Source organism: Aspergillus brunneoviolaceus, assembly GCF_003184695.1.
Source record: "Aspergillus brunneoviolaceus CBS 621.78 unplaced genomic scaffold BO95scaffold_13, whole genome shotgun sequence".
Lineage (NCBI taxonomy): Eukaryota > Fungi > Ascomycota > Eurotiomycetes > Eurotiales > Aspergillaceae > Aspergillus > Aspergillus brunneoviolaceus.
The window spans coordinates 413,283-429,908 of NW_020290743.1; the positions used below are offsets into that span (position 1 = coordinate 413,283).

At 57.3% G+C, this 16,626-nt stretch overlaps 6 protein-coding genes across 6 annotated transcripts; 2 read left to right on the plus strand and 4 right to left on the minus strand.

Moving 5' to 3' along the window:
* Positions 1-43: 43 nt before the first annotated feature.
* Positions 44-2,456, minus strand: BO95DRAFT_383441 (putative transporter). The gene is made up of 7 exons (XM_025583420.1): positions 2,052-2,456; positions 1,786-2,003; positions 1,685-1,737; positions 1,282-1,624; positions 954-1,230; positions 766-888; positions 44-703 (listed from the first exon to the last, which is right to left on the minus strand). The coding sequence occupies exons 1-7, from the start codon at positions 2,273-2,275 to the stop codon at positions 148-150; spliced, it is 1,794 nt and encodes a 597-aa protein (XP_025445215.1). The 5' UTR covers positions 2,276-2,456; the 3' UTR covers positions 44-147.
* A 478-nt stretch (positions 2,457-2,934) lies between these two features.
* On the minus strand, positions 2,935-4,778 carry BO95DRAFT_44949 (TPR-like protein). Its single transcript, XM_025587952.1, has one exon. The coding sequence runs from the start codon at positions 4,750-4,752 to the stop codon at positions 3,040-3,042; it is 1,713 nt and encodes a 570-aa protein (XP_025445216.1). The 5' UTR covers positions 4,753-4,778; the 3' UTR covers positions 2,935-3,039.
* Positions 4,779-5,224: 446 nt separating this feature from the next.
* On the plus strand, positions 5,225-6,494 carry BO95DRAFT_407860 (class I SAM-dependent methyltransferase; the record flags this gene model as incomplete). The annotated part of the gene is made up of 4 exons (XM_025584086.1): positions 5,225-5,449; positions 5,499-5,612; positions 5,704-6,193; positions 6,230-6,494. The coding sequence occupies exons 1-4, from the start codon at positions 5,374-5,376 to the stop codon at positions 6,492-6,494; spliced, it is 945 nt and encodes a 314-aa protein (XP_025445217.1). The 5' UTR covers positions 5,225-5,373.
* Positions 6,495-6,802: 308 nt separating this feature from the next.
* On the minus strand, positions 6,803-8,163 carry BO95DRAFT_471591 (glycoside hydrolase family 43 protein; the record flags this gene model as incomplete). The annotated part of the gene is made up of 2 exons (XM_025589604.1): positions 7,478-8,163; positions 6,803-7,425 (listed from the first exon to the last, which is right to left on the minus strand). Exons 1-2 carry the CDS (start codon positions 7,842-7,844, stop codon positions 6,803-6,805), a joined length of 990 nt encoding a protein of 329 aa, XP_025445218.1. The 5' UTR covers positions 7,845-8,163.
* Positions 8,164-9,051: 888 nt separating this feature from the next.
* On the minus strand, positions 9,052-11,304 carry BO95DRAFT_440171 (putative isoamyl alcohol oxidase). Its single transcript, XM_025585897.1, has one exon. The coding sequence runs from the start codon at positions 10,909-10,911 to the stop codon at positions 9,217-9,219; it is 1,695 nt and encodes a 564-aa protein (XP_025445219.1). The 5' UTR covers positions 10,912-11,304; the 3' UTR covers positions 9,052-9,216.
* A 1,015-nt stretch (positions 11,305-12,319) lies between these two features.
* On the plus strand, positions 12,320-13,967 carry BO95DRAFT_383455 (uncharacterized protein). Its single transcript, XM_025583421.1, has 5 exons — positions 12,320-12,610; positions 12,676-12,743; positions 12,808-13,187; positions 13,237-13,301; positions 13,368-13,967. Exons 1-5 carry the CDS (start codon positions 12,415-12,417, stop codon positions 13,754-13,756), a joined length of 1,098 nt encoding a protein of 365 aa, XP_025445220.1. The 5' UTR covers positions 12,320-12,414; the 3' UTR covers positions 13,757-13,967.
* Positions 13,968-16,626: the final 2,659 nt, after the last annotated feature.

Below are 16,626 nucleotides of genomic sequence, written 5' to 3' on the forward strand. Positions count from 1 at the left end.
ATTGTTCTTCCTTCATCATCTGTGTGCATCGCTCATCTGATATGTCGTAACCGTAGCCGTAATCTACCAGGTAGTACGTAGTCTAGTCTATACACAATCTAAACCCCAGACCCTAACACCCCTATACCTCCACAAATGCAACAAAATCTACAACACCGTCCCCCGCACCTGCCTGACCCCCCTCAACCGAATATCCCTCCACATCGTCACCCCCAAAACCGCCGCCGGCAACACCGCCAGCCCAACAATCAACATCCGCTTCTGCGCCACCCCGTACGCTCTGACCGTCGCCTCGCGCTCCTCCGTCCCCGGCGCAAACTCCAACACCCGCGCAATGGACCCGTACAACTCGGCCGCCAGATACTTCTTCTCGGGTGGGAGATACTCCTCGATGTACGCGGGGACGGTACTCGTCCAGATCGCGCCGGAGATGGCCGCGCCCACTGCGGACCCGATCTTCGACCCCAGCCCGACCAGCGCGAAGGACACGGCGATCGTCTCGTGGTTGCCCGTCGCCAGCCCCGCGATCTCCTGGCAGATGACCAGCGTGCCGCCCGCCACGGCCTTGAGGATCTCGCAGGCGATCACGGCCGTGATGTGGCTCGTGGGCGAGCGGAAGGGGATCATCAGGGCGGTGCCGAGGATGAAGAGGGGGAGGGCGGCTAGGGCGGGCGTTTTGAAGCGGTTGATCTTGCGGATTAGGCTGGTTTGATTAGTACACATGTCATAGGGGGGGGGGGGAACTGAAATGCGAGGGGCACGTACATCCCCACCGGAATCGAGATGATGCAGCTGCCAATGCTGTAGATGTTGTAGATGTACCCTGTGTCGCGGATGCTGGTGTTGAAGACGACCTGCAGGTAGGAGGAGAAGTAGAGGTCCCAGCAGCTGTACGGGTTGTTAGTGGATTGAAGTGGTGTAGGGGAAACTGGGACCGGAAGGGCAAGGCGTACTAGAAGCTCATGAACATCGCGCAGGCCAAAAGAAACGCGCCGAGGAGCGTCGGGTCCCGCAGCCGGCTGTACGGGACGAAGCACACCGGGGCCCCCGATCGCTCCCAGAACAGAAACCCGATCACGCTGAGGGCACCCAGCACGATCATCGCGATGATGTCCGGCGCCATCCACCGGTCGAGCAGCGAGGTGCTCCACATGTTGGTCCCCGAGGTGGCCAGGGTCAACGGCAGCAAGATCAGGACGAAGCCGGCGGTGATGAGGAGCATTCCGATCGCTGCGTTCGTTAGTACGGTGCTGTGGATCGTCCCAAACAGGCATCACATACGGTCAAACTCCACGGCATAATGAATGATCGTCTCCATCCGTGTCCGGTCTTTCGGCTTCGGCTTGATGACACCCGCCGATCGGGCCTTCTTGCGCGTACTCCAGAGGAGGAGGAGGAGAGGGGCGGTCACGAGGGGGGTGAGAACGGCGAAGATGCCGAATCCGGTGTACAGGGCGTCGCGTTCGTAGAGGAACTGCGCGGCTGCTGGCCCGATGAAGGTGGTGATCACGTAGGGAAACGAGGCGATGCCGTAGACGAAGGCCCGGTTGACGAGCTCGGTGGTGTCGGACATGAAGACGTGCAGGACGTAGTCCATGCCGTTGTAGCCGACCCAGTAGATGATCTGGACTTGAGTCAGGGTGGGCTGGTCTTTTACGGAGGGGTGCAGCGGGGAAGAGCCTACCTGTGCGGCGACATAGGTTTCGACATTCCGACAGGCAGCCATCAGAACCAGGCCTAGCCGTAGTCAGTATGCAGCCTGTTTCTTGTGATCGAGCAACTTACCCAGGGTGCACAATGCGACCATAGCAGCAAAACCCTCGGGGCGGCCCAGAATGTCGATCAATTTGGCGATCGGCAGTTTCGACACCCCGCCAATGATGCTCGTCAAGACATTGGTCATGGCGATGAGCGAATGGTCGGTGAACTCGGAATAGACATAGGGACTCAGACTGCTGGTCGTCTGCTGCTGCAGGGAGTTGACGAAGAAGATGATGAAGACCCTGCGGAGTTAGAGGGGACTCGACGAGACTGCGGGGGACTTAACTTACAGAGCGTAACCCGTATACAGGGTTCGGGTGGACCAGACCGAAGCCAGGGCCTCGATCTCCGCAACCCCATGAGAGGTATGCTCCGGGGAGGACAGATCCGGGCCATCGGGGATAGGCTCGTAGCCATCATCTCGTGGCGCGGGGACGTCAGCAGGATGCGTGTGGCGGATTTGTTCCAGAATCTGCCGGGCTTCGCAGTACTTGCTCCGCAAGAACCCGAGCATGGTGGGAGGCTGTTTGCTGCTGTCTGTTGTGAAGCGCGCAGACGGTTCCACGGAACCAGAGATTTTACCGTGAAGATTGCAGAAGACGCGAGAAAGGGAAGTTGCAGCGGCCAGCGCTTGATGTGACTACATGAGAACAGCAGAAATCGATAGGACTGCGCAAGAGGGGGGCGTCATGAGATATAGGTAGGGGAGGCTTGGAGTGAATGCTGACCGCTTGTATTGCGGAAGAGAAAGCAGAGACTGCCTGGAGCTTGCAATGTGCGGGTGAGGCAACCAATCATACGCGTGACTCAGTCTCTCCGAGGTGGATCCCGGCATTAGTCGCGTGCAATTGGGCGGTCACTGGCGGGAGAACCGAAAAATCAAAGGCAAGATTATCAGATGAGGATATCAGATGAGAATCCCATCTGATAAGATCCTGTCGTGCTACTCGGATCCCTCGGCATGGTTTATAAGTCCACAGTTACCCCGCTCGACCACGGATTTCTTTCCATTGTCTGTTTTTGTCTATCGTGGCAGTAATCCTCTTCAATAGTCTCTTGTCATCGAAGCCTCATCGACTGTTGTCTCCGACCGTGGGAGGATCAGGTAGCACCCATGCATGACTTGCCGCAGGTGTCAAACCCCTTCGATAATCTGCACCATGCACAGTTGGACACACTGTCAGCCTTCATTTTCATTACAATGTATACAAAATAATATATATTCACACATCTTCAAACAGCTAATCCTCCACGCCACTATCATCTCCACGATTGCACTCAGCAACTCTCCGCCCCACAGCATTTCGCATCCTGCAAAACCTCCAACCGACAGAAACATGAAGCCCGGATCGGAATATCCGCTCCAGCCAGCGCAACATTTTTCGCCGGCTCGATCGCCTTCGCCTCCTCCTGCTTGCCCAACCTGGCCAAGCACTCATGATACCCATGCAACGCCCAGACATTGTTGGGGTGCCGGCGCGGGCGGATCAGCGACTCATCGAGCCCCAGATCGGCGCGGTACGTGCGGGCCGCCTCCTCGACCTCGCCCTGCTCCAGCTTCAGCGCGGCGTACGCGTGCCGCACGGGCTGCATCCACGCCCACGGCTCGCTGTAGGGCAGCCGGTCCTCGAGCTCGATCGCCTCCTGCAGCGCCGCGAAGGCCACCCCGTAGTGGCCGGCGCGGTACTCGATCTCCCCTGTCAGCATGGGGATGCCGACGGCCAGCATATCCAGGGCTTGGCTGTTGTACGCCCGGCGGGTCGCGGGTACCCTTTCGCGGGCGGCGAGGAAGAGGGCCTGTTCGCTCCGGGCGGAGGGGATATCGTTGGTGGCGGCGTGGGCGAGCGCGCGGGCATAGTGTGTGGTGGCGGCGGTGATGGCGTACAAGGCTTGGTCTTCGGGGAGTGGTATCTGCTTGAGTTCCTCCCACATGCCGAACCGGACCATGACGTGCAGCCGGATGGCGACAAAGTGCTCAATCCAGTCGGCCATTGGTGGGGATTGCGTGCGGAGTAGAGTCTCCGGGATGCTGGCTTCCATCCGGGTGACGGCGTCCAGGGCGGTGCGCTTCTGGCCCGCGAACATGGCGGCGTAGACCAGGGAGTGGTAGTCGTGCAGTCGGTAGAAGGTGTAGAAGTTGTTGTGGCCGGCTTTGGCGGCGTAGCGGTCGTCCGCCAGGGTGGACCGGTAGTTGGACCGGATTGAGGCGCGCCAGTCTCCGATCAAAATGTCCAGGTGCGTGGGCATGTGATGCATGTGTCCGGCGTCGGGAACGAGGTCGCGCAGGTGGTCCGCAGCGTAGATGCCTTTCTCGGGGGTCGGAGACATCTCGATGAAGTGGATGTACAGGTGCAACAGGCCGGGGTGGCGGTAAGCCCCTGTTTGCGTGAGGGCGGTTTCGAGCACGGCCTGAACTTCCGTAGTTCGGGCTTTGGGGTTGGCCTTGCCGGTGAAGAGGTCCCAAAGGGCCCAGGGGGTGACATTCATGAGGGCGTCGGCGTAGAGGGTGGCGATGTCCAGGTCGCAGCCGAATTGCTCGTACACTGGCTTCATTGCGTCGGCGTAGGCGCAGTTGACGGTGCTGTAGTCTTCCGGGCTCAAGGGAGTGTCGCGAGGGAACCGCTCGACGAGCGCCCTGCAAAGGCCTTGCTCGAGGGGGGTGGCGTTGCTGGATAGCTCCAGGGCCTTTTGGGATGCTTCGTGGCCGCGCTGGACGCAGGTGTGCAGGTCTTTGCGGTCAAAGCGTTCCCATGCTTTGTTGTAGTTGGGTCCGACGGCATAGGCGAGACCCCAGTAGCCCATAGCAAAGGACGGATCATGCTGGATGGCTTGTTCAAAGCAGTGGACAGCTTCACCGTGGTGGAAGGAGTAGACCCACACGAGGCCGCGGTTGAACCAGACGCGCGCATCTTCGCTGCTGGTGGTGACAGCGCGTGAATGAGTGCCCAGGTCGAAATAGTCGGCGCTGGCGGGGATAGGTCCGCGCGTCATTTCGGAAATTGGAGAGATTCAGAGACTGATAAGTTATTGGTTTGTTGTGAAGTCTGTAAAAGAGGACGATGCATTAAATAGCAGCCAACCCCCACTCGGTTCTGGTAAGGCGCGATAAGGCGGGGCGATAACAACCGCCAAAGACCGACCAGACACCGATCGCATGCAGGCGGCCGATTCACCTTGAGGCCTAGACATAATTCGAACTAGACTTCAGACATAGAACATCAGATAGCGTAATAAGTACTGGCCAAGCACAAATGCAGTCTATATTTAGTGAGTATTCCTTCGCATCTTGTTGGAACTGAAGGTTTTGAGAGGATCCTGACTCGGCGATTGATCGCAATGCCAAGACCTAAAAAGACCAAAGGCCGAGCCCAGCCCACCCACTCCGATTGGTCAATTCCTCTCCTTCCTCCGGATCTCTCGATGTGTTTTTTCTTATCGGGTCGCCGTTCAGATGGGTTCATCTCTGGATTTCCCGAGTGCTTCCCCGCGTTGGTTACCAGTTCAACTGGCACTTTGTTCACCTCAGCTGATTATACACTGATCTTCATCCCTCACTCTCCCTTCCAATTTACACCCTGTCACCTCACCCCTCTCCACTACACCGCCACAGAAATGACCCCCCCAACAACCCGACAATGGCTCGCATCCCTCCTCGAACCCGGCCAAATCCTGTCCATGGCCATGAAGAGTACGTCTGCGTCTTCCCCTTCTTATTTCAACCTCACTAACCACCCCAGGCTACATAATCGTATGCCTGGAGGCCATCCTCGAAGGCCGCATCCTAGCCCCTCTCCTCGAGACCCAGCGTCTGCGCGACGAAGCCTTCGGCCGGTTCTGGGTAGCGTTCAGCGGTACCTTGCCCTCATTCCTTAATCTCGTCATGTATGCATACTAAGCCATCAACAGCACCACCCCAACCCACCCAACCCACCACACAACCAGAGCCAAACCAGCAACAACATTCGCAACCCTCAAACCAGGAACACCACGACGACACGCCAGCAGAAATCCAAGGCTCCGCCGACCTCATCCCGCCCCTGCTCGCCACCGCGCGCGGCATCACCCTCGACCTCGGCCCCGGCACCGGCACGCAGATGCCCCACCTGCGCTCGCCGGCCATCACCGCCCTCTACGGCGTCGAACCCTGCCATCACCTGCACGCGACCCTGCGCGCCCGCGCGGAGGCGGAGGGCGTCGGGGAGAAGTACACGGTTCTCGGGTGTAGTGCTGCGCCGGAGCAGTTGGGTCCCGTGTTGCGGGAGCGGGGTTTGGTGGATGGAAGTGGGGCGGGACGGGTCGATACCATCCTCTGCGTGCGGGTGCTGTGCTCGGTGCCGGACTTGGGGGGGACGGTGCGCGGGCTGTATTCGTTGCTCAAGCCGGGTGGGCGGGTCATTGTGGTCGAGCATGTGGTTAATTCGGGGTTTCGGGGGTTCGGGGGGAGGAAAGGTGAGGGGAAAGATGAGAGGGCAGGGTCCGTCGTGGCTAGGGTCGTGCAGGGAGTGTATGAGTTGTTGGGGTGGCGGTGGTTTGTTGGGGATTGTTGTTTGACCAGGGATACGGAGGGGGCGTTGAGGGGCGCGGCTGCGGAGGATGGCGGGTGGGGCAGGGTCGAGCTGCGGAGGTATTTTGGGGAGGGGGTTATGCCGTATATTGCTGGGGTGTTAGTCAAGAAGGGGGAGGGAGAGGGGGAGAACGAAGGGACGGTGGATGAGGGGTTGCGGAGGAGGTAAAGATGTTTAATGTCTAAGGTGCAGACTCATGCTGGCATACAGCTGTTAGGTTAGGTCAAGTGGGAAGAATGAGGGTTAGCCTCACTGCTGGTGACGTGGTCTAGAGGAGGCCTGAACATTGTCGACCTCGACCAGAGGAAGTATTACTTGTCTGTCCACTGACTGGAGTCACCTCTCCCATATATCTACGCACATGAAAGCTATCAACAGACATAATTGCATTTCATATACCGCCAGCTAATCCAAGCCCCCGAACAAGCCACAGCAAACTATATACATACCAACTCGAAACCTAGTTTCCACCACACCTACTCACTCGGCTCACTAAACACGGTGCTAAACGCCGCCGGCGTCTCAAACACGGGCTTCCCCCCGCTCACCCCCAACGGCTGCACCATCGTATACCGCGTATCATCGCACGCCCCGGCACTGCTGTTCGACGCGTGGTACGCAATCCACGTCTCTGTAGCATCGGGGCTCTGGAAGAAGCTGTTGTGGCCGGTACCGTAGTTGCCGTTGGCCGAGGACAGCGCACAGCTATCGCCCTTGGTCCAGGCGCTGCGGGAGGTGGGATCGGTCGTGCCGTCCCAGGTCAACAGGGCGACGCAGTAGTACGGGGTCCAGCAGTACGAGGCCGAGTAGGCCAGGTAGGTGGTTCCGGAGATATAGAGGGCGGCGGGCCCCTCGTTAACGGGGGTGCCGTGGGTCTCGAAGCTCTCGGTCGGCTCGGAAATGACGCTGATGCTGCCGGTGAGGCTGACATAGTCGTCGCCCAGTTTCTGGATGCAGAGGGATTGGTAGGTCACGCCGTGGAAGCAGGAGAAGACGAGGTAGTTGCCGTAGGCGTTGGTGCGGAGGACGGTCGCGTCGATGGACCATTCGGTCGTCAGCTGGCCGGTGTATGTGTACTCGTCCCAGGGGGTGGAACCACCTGCGGTTACTGTTAGTGGGGGGTTTTAGGGGAGGAGCGGTGGGCTGCCTACCGGTGAGGACGTGGAGACGCTGGCCGTCCAGGTCGGTCGTCTCCCCTGCGGTGTAGTAGATGTACCACTTGCCACCCAGGTAGTGGACCTCCGGAGCCCAGACGTTGCAGCAGCGGCCGGCGGTGGAGGTGGAGTAGACGACCTTCTTTTCGGCGGACTTGAGGCCGTCGATGGTGGTGGCCCGGCTGATCTCGAGGTCCGTCCAGGTGGTGGTCATTAGATAGTAGTATCCACCGGTGTACACCAAAAAGGGGTCGGAGCCCCCGGGGTTACGGATCGGGTTTGTATAGGCCCCAGCTGTAGGCAGGAGGGCCCACAACCCGAGCAGGGCCGTCAACAGGCGGGTGATTATCGATTGAAGCTGCATTATGGTCGGTTGGAGTCTGCCGCTACGACTTTTTTGTTCACGACTATTGCAGCTGTTTATATAGACAACATCGTGGTCGCCAAGATTCACCCCACGGGGATTCAGTTGCCATGATGTCCATCGTCGATGTCTCCCACCGGAGAGATGCCCTTCGTAGTATAATGTTGATCGGATGCTGAATGCGGGGGGGTTTATTCACGGCAGTGCCGGGGCTTGGCAAAGGGTAATTCCACCACTCCCGCTGCCATGCCGAGCCTGCTTGTAGGCAGTCCAAGATAGTCGGCTAATTCTGAGGAGTCAACTAACCACATTGAAGTAGGCGCGGGGATATTCACATATGCATCATCAGCCGCTAGTCTTCAGTGTCGCATATGCTATGACGTTCTGCATCAGAGCGTCGAGCATCACTGCCTTGGATGGTGAGCATCATATGAGTAGAATGCACCCTGACCCAGATGATATCGATCATACCATATCAATTCAGGCAGGATTTTTCCAACCACTCTCTAGTCGGCCTCAAATCAGATGTTAGGTTAAGTATGCAAGTAGCGTTATTCGAGTTTAAGATGCACAAAACGGTCAATGGCTGTCCGTATCCGGTGTAGATGATCCGGTCGTGGGAGGGTGTCGATATATTTCCACCCGCAGTCCAGCACATTCACGAGGAGAGGACATCTGAAAGTGATTTCTCAAAATTATTGCCTTATCTCCTGAGGCCAATTCTGTAGTACAGTCAAACAACACTGGATTCCATCTACATGTTATTGTGCCAAGTCGTCAATAGGAAGTAAAGAATTATGTGTAGCACAGTTGCACAGAACAATGTCTCAGCCTAGAGCCTGGAGCCTCGAAGAAATTCCCTAAAAGAGAGCCGGACTCAGGGTCGGGAAGTGCAAAGCCGACCGGAGCCGGATCGGACCCTTTCAGGACGTCTCAGATACGCTAGGCCCGATCCAGCACGCATCGTCCAATTCCATGGAAACAGTGAGCCACGCCGATCCTTACGCTTTTTATGACAGCGGCTGCAAAAATGACAAACAACTCCACTGCCCACTCACTAACCGATTCCGTGCTAGTTAGTCGACTGGCAAATAGCGCCACTCTACTGAGCACTACCGCCACGCACAAGTGCTTTATGCAATATTCATTCGTACAGAGCAGGAAAGAGTAGGCTTTAGTAAAGGGTTAAGACTATCTCATTAACCAACCTATCGACATGTCCTGAACTCATTAACAAACATTAAGTCTATCTAATATTACGCAAATTCTATCCGCGCTGCGAACGAGTGACCTGCGCCCGCACTCCGCAGGGAGAAAAATGCTGGCGACCGAAAACAGCATCGAGCAATCTATCCGATCTTCTGGAGATGGCTCACTGAAATGCAGCAAAGCAGGTGCTGTTGGCCTGGCTCTCCTGCCAGCCAATGCACTTCCAGCAGCTCAACAACCCCGAGGGATCGTACTTGTGCTTGATGGCCAGCAGCTTGTCGTAGTTCTCCGTGCCCCACCAGGCCTCGCGCCAGTCCTCGGTGAACGGGTTGGCCTCGTTGCTGTAGGCGCCGCTGCCGGGCGTGATGCGCTCCAGCGTGGCCGTCATGTTCTGCAGGGTGGCGATCTTGGCCTCGCGCGTCGCGAGCGTGCTGTTCCACGCCCACGCGCTGCCGGAGCCCAGCTCCCACACGGCCTGGCGCCAGGCCGGCGTCGCGCTCGTCGACCCCTCCGTGTAGTTGTACAGCACCGGGCCCACCACGGGGATGTAGGGGGTCTGCCCGTTCTGCTGGATCAGCTTGAAGAAGTCCATCAGGTTCTCGCGGCCCTCGGCCGTCTCGAACACCGCGCGCGGCACGAGACGGCTGCCCGCGAAGTGCGTCACGCCCACGCTGACGGCCTCCGAGGTCACGTACTTGGTGTAGAAGTCGTACCACGAGGCGAAGTGCTCGACCACGGCCGAACCGCCCTGGGCCTTGGCGTAGGCGATCACCGAGGCGAGCGATCGCTGGGCCTGCGCCACGGTCATCAAGGGAGAGACGTTGATCAGGGTGCTGCCGGTGATGTGGCCGCCCCAACCTTCCTCGGCCCAGCGCAGGGTGTTGTTGACGATGATGTCCATCCAGGGGAGCACGTTGGTCGAGTTGCTGGTGAACTTGACGACGGCCGCCGTGAACCCGAAGCGCGGCTCCACGCGGTGGGTGCTCTCGAGCACCACACCAAAGGTACCACCACCGCCGCCACGGAGGGCCCAGAAGAGGTCCTGGTTCTGGCACTCGTTGGCAATGCGCAGGTTGCCGTCGGGGGTCACGACCCTGTACTGCACGACGCGGTCGACACCCAGACCGTAGACGGGGGAGAGCACGGAGTGGCCGCCCATCTGCACCCAGCCGCCAGACAGACCGACCGTGGGGGAGTACCCACCCAGAATGGTGACGTTGTGGTCATGGGCGAAGGCGTAGGCCTCGTCGAAGTTGACACCGGCACCGGCCGTGATGGCGTTGTAGGTAGTGTTGGCGGGGCAGCCCTTGGGAACGAAGGTCGCCTGATAGCTCATGTCCTGCAGGTTACGGGTCCACAGCTGCAGAGTGCCCTTGCCACTGCTCCGGCCCAGGTAGTCGTGGCCGCTGTTCTTGATGGCGACGCGCACGCCGGAGCAGCGCGAGTACTCGAGGGCGGCGCTCACGTCGGTGGCATCGTGGACCTCGAGGTAGTAGGAGGGCATGTTGCCCTGGCGGCAGTCGGTGCCATTGAAGGCCAGCGGGTCGGTGGGGTCGCTGCTGTCCAGCACGCACTGATCCTGGGGGTTGGACGAGCACATCTCATCCTGGTAGTTCATGTACCCATTGGGGGTGTTGGTGCGGAGGTAGGGGTCGCTGTAGTTGGCCTGGATGGTGGCGCAGGCGGCATCGTTGGGGGTGACGGGCTGGCCATTGTAGCTGGAGAAGCAGGGCAGGGAGAAGGGCGTGAGAGGCTGGACACGACCGCCGACAGTCGTGTTCAACGCACTCAGGCTGCAATTGCTGCAGCTCGCAGAGGCCAGCCCCAAAAATTGGACGGCCAATGCGGCATACGACATCTTGTACCCCGAAGACGCCATCTTTTTTTTGTTGACTGCCACGCGAGAATGAGACAATCGAATCGAGAATGAAGATGGGGAATGGCTTGGGTTGAGGGAGAAAAAAATTGGGCAATCCCCCCGACGATCCCGCGTCAATTTATTTCTCAGAAAGGGACCAAACTGCACGGCAATGCAAGGCAAGAAAAAAAACGAAAGTCGGGTAACGGCACGTTCCGCACGAGGCCTGGCTGGTCAGTGTTTCTCCCGATCGCGTAGGATGGCGCAGGCTATTGAATTGCACGACTCAGGAAGTGGAGGAATACTGGAGACTGGTATGGATGAGGATTGTTGTAATAGAATCCGACATCCGACTGGGTTCGAGGCTGCTGAGGGAGCCAGAGGCCGTGAGCAGAGAGAAACAGGGAGGCACCAGGAGATGCTAGACTGGACCCACCACCTCAGGACGATGACCCACAGTGAAGTCCACCGACTTCTAGTCTTGCCTGTCTTCTCCAGCGGGTTTGTTTAAGGTTTCGAACGATGATTCGTGGCGTGGGCTTCGTTGGGCGCCACCACGCTTAACTGTCTTTAGGGCTCGGCCGTCCTCCGAAAAGGCCAGTCTCCGCAATCGACTGATATAGCCACTATACTAGACTGCCTCTATAGCCTCGGACTTGCATGCCTTTGCAGTCAAGTGGAAATCCTGCCAGCCAACCGGTGTCTCAGATAGATCATCCCATGCACACAGCTTCCCACTTGTCGCCCTGGTGCGATGGTTCCTGCATGGAAAGCTCGCTTTCTTTCCCCCCTGAAAGGCACCGCATCCCTGTCTAGCCACGACTGCCACGACTGCCACGCGATCATTCCACCCCTTCTAGACTGCGATGCTGCATGACGATCTTAAGCATCCCCAGACTCTATAAGAATCACGTTCCTGGGGATGGAAGAATCGTGCGGATCAGCACTGTAAAACTAAACGAGACTGGGGAAACCCAGAGCTCCAGGGCAGCACGGCTTGATCAACCACCTCAAAACACGGTTCAGGGCTCGTAGAAGACAGAAAATACTAACCTCCGCCCTGGAGGAACTCCCACGAGCTTAATGCAGCGACAGCCATGGAAAGGAATCCAATAGTTGAAGATTAGAGAGCCCATTCGGACCCTCCCTTGCGAGCGGTGCGTGGCCCAAAGGAAATCCATGACAAATCAGCGTGCATTTTCCACTCCCCTTCCCTCCCTCCCTCTCATCCTCCGGTCGGAGATTCGCCTTTTTGTGCCAGAAACCAAACAGTCAAAGACCCAAACCTGTCTGTTAAGGTTTGGTGGCGACGCCAGCACAATTCTAATAATCTAAGAATATTAATTAAGGCCACCGAGCGATCCTCAAAGGGGAACAGCCCGATTCACTTTAAACTTCCCCTTCGCCAAAAATCTCCCACGAATTTCCTTACATGGAACTGCGCTGTGCCCTGGTGTCGTCCATCATCTCGAAGGGCTGACTCGCATAGTTTGGCAACGCAGAATGACTTGGGAAGAGAACAGATACTGGAAAAATGCGTTGACCATCGTCCCCATCGTGGGAGCTGCCTTCGCGACTATCACCTATGCCCTGCGCCTGTACTCGCGGCGGTATACTACCGCTGGGTTGAAGTTGGAGGACTGGCTGATGGGCGTCGGATTGATTCTGTCTTACTGCGCAACTGCCTTCGTGGTGGATAGTGAGTTTTTCCTGTGTGTTCTGAGGGAGTCTTGGAATGAAATGCTGATACGGTGGATTTTGCAGCTGCCTTCAATGGGGTTGGAATCCCTGTTGCGTCCCTCCCTCCCAAGGAGCGTCATCGGATTCAATTTGTATGTTCATGAGCCAGCATGCCACAATCCTTGTTGACTCCTTTTCTAACCGACGCACCCACAGGGATCATGGATGATTCAGAAATTCTGGGCGCCGTCCGCCGCGTTCATCAAGATCAGCATCGTCGTGTTTCTGCGACGCTTGCTCGGCACTCTGCGCACCTACACCATCGTCTCCAACGGGTTGATTATCTTCATCGCCTGCTGGGCCGTGACGGCCTTGCTGGTGAATATCTTCCAGTGCATTCCGGTCCAGTACTACTACGACAAAACGTTGAACGGTCACTGCATGGCGGGCCAGCGGGCGTTCTTCCAGGCCATGGGCTCGATCGCCCTCGTCGAGGATGTGATCATCCTGTTCCTTCCTGCGCCGGTGGTCTGGGGCCTTCAAATCACCACGCGACAGAAGATCGCCTTGACCATGGTCTTTTCCTTGGGTGGATTGTGAGTTCACTTTCACTGGGCGAGGGAACCTCCAACTAATCGTGCTTAGGGTCTGTATCTTCAGCTTGATGCGACTGATTGAATTCCGCAAGTTCATCACCACCGATCTTGCCTGTGAGCCAAACCCCCACCCTATATGCCTGGCTTTATGTTCCAAAGAAAAGTTCTAATTCCGCACAGCATCGAGTGCCAAAGAATCCCTCTGGACCTGCCTGGAACTCGACATCGCGATCATCTGCGGCTGCCTGCCGCTGCTGAAGCCCCTGGTGCAGGGCTTCCTGGGCAAGGTCAAGTCCGGGGTGTCGAAGGGCCGGTCGCACCCTTCCTCCGGCACGAAGCTGTACGGCTACCCGACGAGCAACACCCACCACGACGGGTTCCTGCAGATCAACGAGCTGCACGGGTCGCAACTCTCCAAGGGGGCGAACGTGGCCGCCAGCGCCAGTCGCAATAGCTCGGACGTGGAATTGCAGGGCATTGCGGTGCACACCGTCATCGAGCAGGACGTGGATGACCATCCGCAGCTGTCCTCGTCGGAGACGGTGTCGAACCACGGGTGGCCGCGATGAGCGCCGCCCACCCTCACCCTCACTCTCCATGACGCGCGCGCGATCATGCGAAACAGCAATTTCCTGTGCTGGTATCTGGGGTCTGGACCGTATCAGATGATGTGCCTGTGCTCAGCCCGTCATTTCCGCCCAGAACCACCACCACCAGTTGGTGGACACTGCTCACCCCCCGAGAGTGTCCACATCCACTCCTTCACTTTATGAACATCACCCTTCCCTAGCATCCAATTTTAATGTCAATGATACCCCTTTAGAATCTTACTTCTCTTCTACCGTTCCGTGTCTTGTGATCCTTCAATCCTTCGTAAAATTAATCTGGCACAATCCTATACAATCCAAATCTGCACTATGCGACACAAGGATCCGAGGGTAAAAAAGCTAATCAAAACCCCAAGCCGCCGCTAGTCTCACCCCAAAAGATTTTTTTTTTTTTTTTTTTGTGAAGGTGCTCATGATGTCACAGCACAGCGATCCCGGCATCCCCCGGGAGCAGAACAAAGAGGAGGGTTCTCCAGCCTCTCGTAGGGTGCCGTTCCACGGTTCATAAGTCCGTGGTCAGACCAGAGTCTATTGTGGCAGGCAGCCATGGATCGGGGGATTGTCCGGGGAAGAGTTCTCTCCCGGTGGGGCGGTGGTTTCATGCCGCAACAGGTTGGGACATTTCGTGTCGGGTCTCTTACATGCTGAGCCGTGGGATGGGCTGTTTGAGGGAGTGTTGATCGGAGGTCTTTGGATAGCTGACGCTGTTGCCCTGCAGTCTGAATATATAGACATTCTTCAAGGTGAAATAATGGACATAGTGAACTGATTTTGTTGCATGAGACCAGCGACCGGAGCAGCTCAATTGGGATAAGATCGGCATGCCGAGGAGCTGGATTCTTGGTTCCGATTTATGCCCGAGCCGACGGGATCCACCCGCACTCAAAGAGAAATAAGGATCTCCAACACCTGGAACCTGACTGTGTTGTGCGAGGGAGGCCTCAGGCTGCTTGGGTGATGTGCCTTCTGGAAGGAGCACATAGTCTAATATACACCCTGACGCAGACTAGTATCCTGACGAAAAAGCAAATCAGGAGTTCACTTTTCTTTACTACTATACTGTAGTCGACTCAACAGAAGCAAGGCTATACCAATCCGCCAACTGGCAGCATTTTAACGTGGTTGGCTCAGTACTCCGGGGAAGACATTAGATTGTGATATGTAAGTCAGCATATATCTATGGTCAATAGTTGACTTCACACACTTTGGTATCCTAGCCATTGTCACGGGCTGTCAGGTGTAGGTCTACAACTTCTAGCTTCCGTGGTGGTTGTGTCAGATTGAGAGATAGCTCCATGCTTGTTAATTCACTCGCGTCCCTTGCAAAAAAAGTGATGGTCCGGGAATTCCAATGCTCGGACTCGTGCAAGACTCACGTACTCGCTTATGTTTCACCCGGTCTTCCCAATTGCAGTTCATTCACCCTCGCAGTTACCAGATCGGTCAGTAGGTCATACCCGTATCGTTCCGCGACCTCGTTCGCGACACGCTGGAGTTCTCGAATTGAACCCTCGTCGTCAGAGCACCCAAAGGGGTACTGACCCATCAGCAATTCGACCATATAGTCATGGCCTGCCTCACAGGCTGAGTCAATGGCTCGGAGTATATGATCCTCTTTGATTCTGGCAGAGACTGCATCTTTCTCCAGGAGCAACCGCACGATTTCCACTTGGCCATGATCTGCCGCATGTCGAAGCGGAGGATACTCGCAGCAGCTATACTCATCCGAGTACGGGTCCGCCCCCTTTTCAAGGAGCAGCTTGACCAATGCCATGTTGTGCTGGCTGATGGCTTCCATCAGCGGCGACGACTCCTGGCCTTCCTCGATCATCGCACCCCTCTCCAGCAACAGCAACACCGACGATTCATCGCCTCTCTCGGCAGCATAGCTGATTGGCGTCCGTCCGTTCAGATCCGCGTCATTTGGATCGGCTCCTGCATCTAAGAGCAGGGTCACGACCGATGCGCCCGATGCACAGAGAAGCGCCGTCATGTCTTCCTCATTCTTCCTGTTGACGTTGACGTTCTTGCCCAACAGGATGCGCACTACCTCGGAGTGGTCTTTCTCGGCCGCCAGCATGAGCGGAGTCCAACCATCCTCATCCACGGGATCGGATTCAGCACCCGCGTCTAGTAGGGCTTTTACAACATTCACCAAACCATAGCTTGCCGCCCACGCGAGGGCAGTCATACCGCGTTCATCCTGTTGATCCACATCCGCTCCCTGCTCCACCAGCAAGAGTGCATCCTCCTCGCGCTCGTTTCGGATGGCCCAGATCAAGATCTCGCTGTCTTGGGGATCGTTCAGATCAACGCCAGGCGTGACGGTCCTGTACAATGCCCGCAAGTCGGCCAGCCTCGCAGCGGGTGAACGTGCAGCCAACTCATCATTGATCTCTTGGATCGACTTCCCGCGAAGGAGCCGAACAACACCATCATGTCCTGCCTCAAACGCCGCCTCGAACGGCGTTTGACCGTCGCTGTCCTGGACCTCCGAGCATGCATGTCTTTCCAGGAGCGATTTGACAATGTCCGCATGTCCTCTCCGTGCAGCCCACGCCATCGGCGTCCGCTGACATTCGTCCCGCACGTCGACCGCGGCATTGTACTCCAGCAAGACCCGGAAAATACCCTCGTAGCCCCGTCTGGCCGACCAGGACAACGCCGTCCCGCCGTAGCGCCAGTCCCGCGCGTCCGGATCCGCGCCGGCCTGCAGCAGCATCCTAACCAGCGCCTCCGAGCATCCCCTCTGCGCCGCTGCGATGAGCGGCGATTGTCCCTGAAAGTCAGCCAGGTCGACACGGGCTTCCGCGTTCAGCAGCAGCTTGACA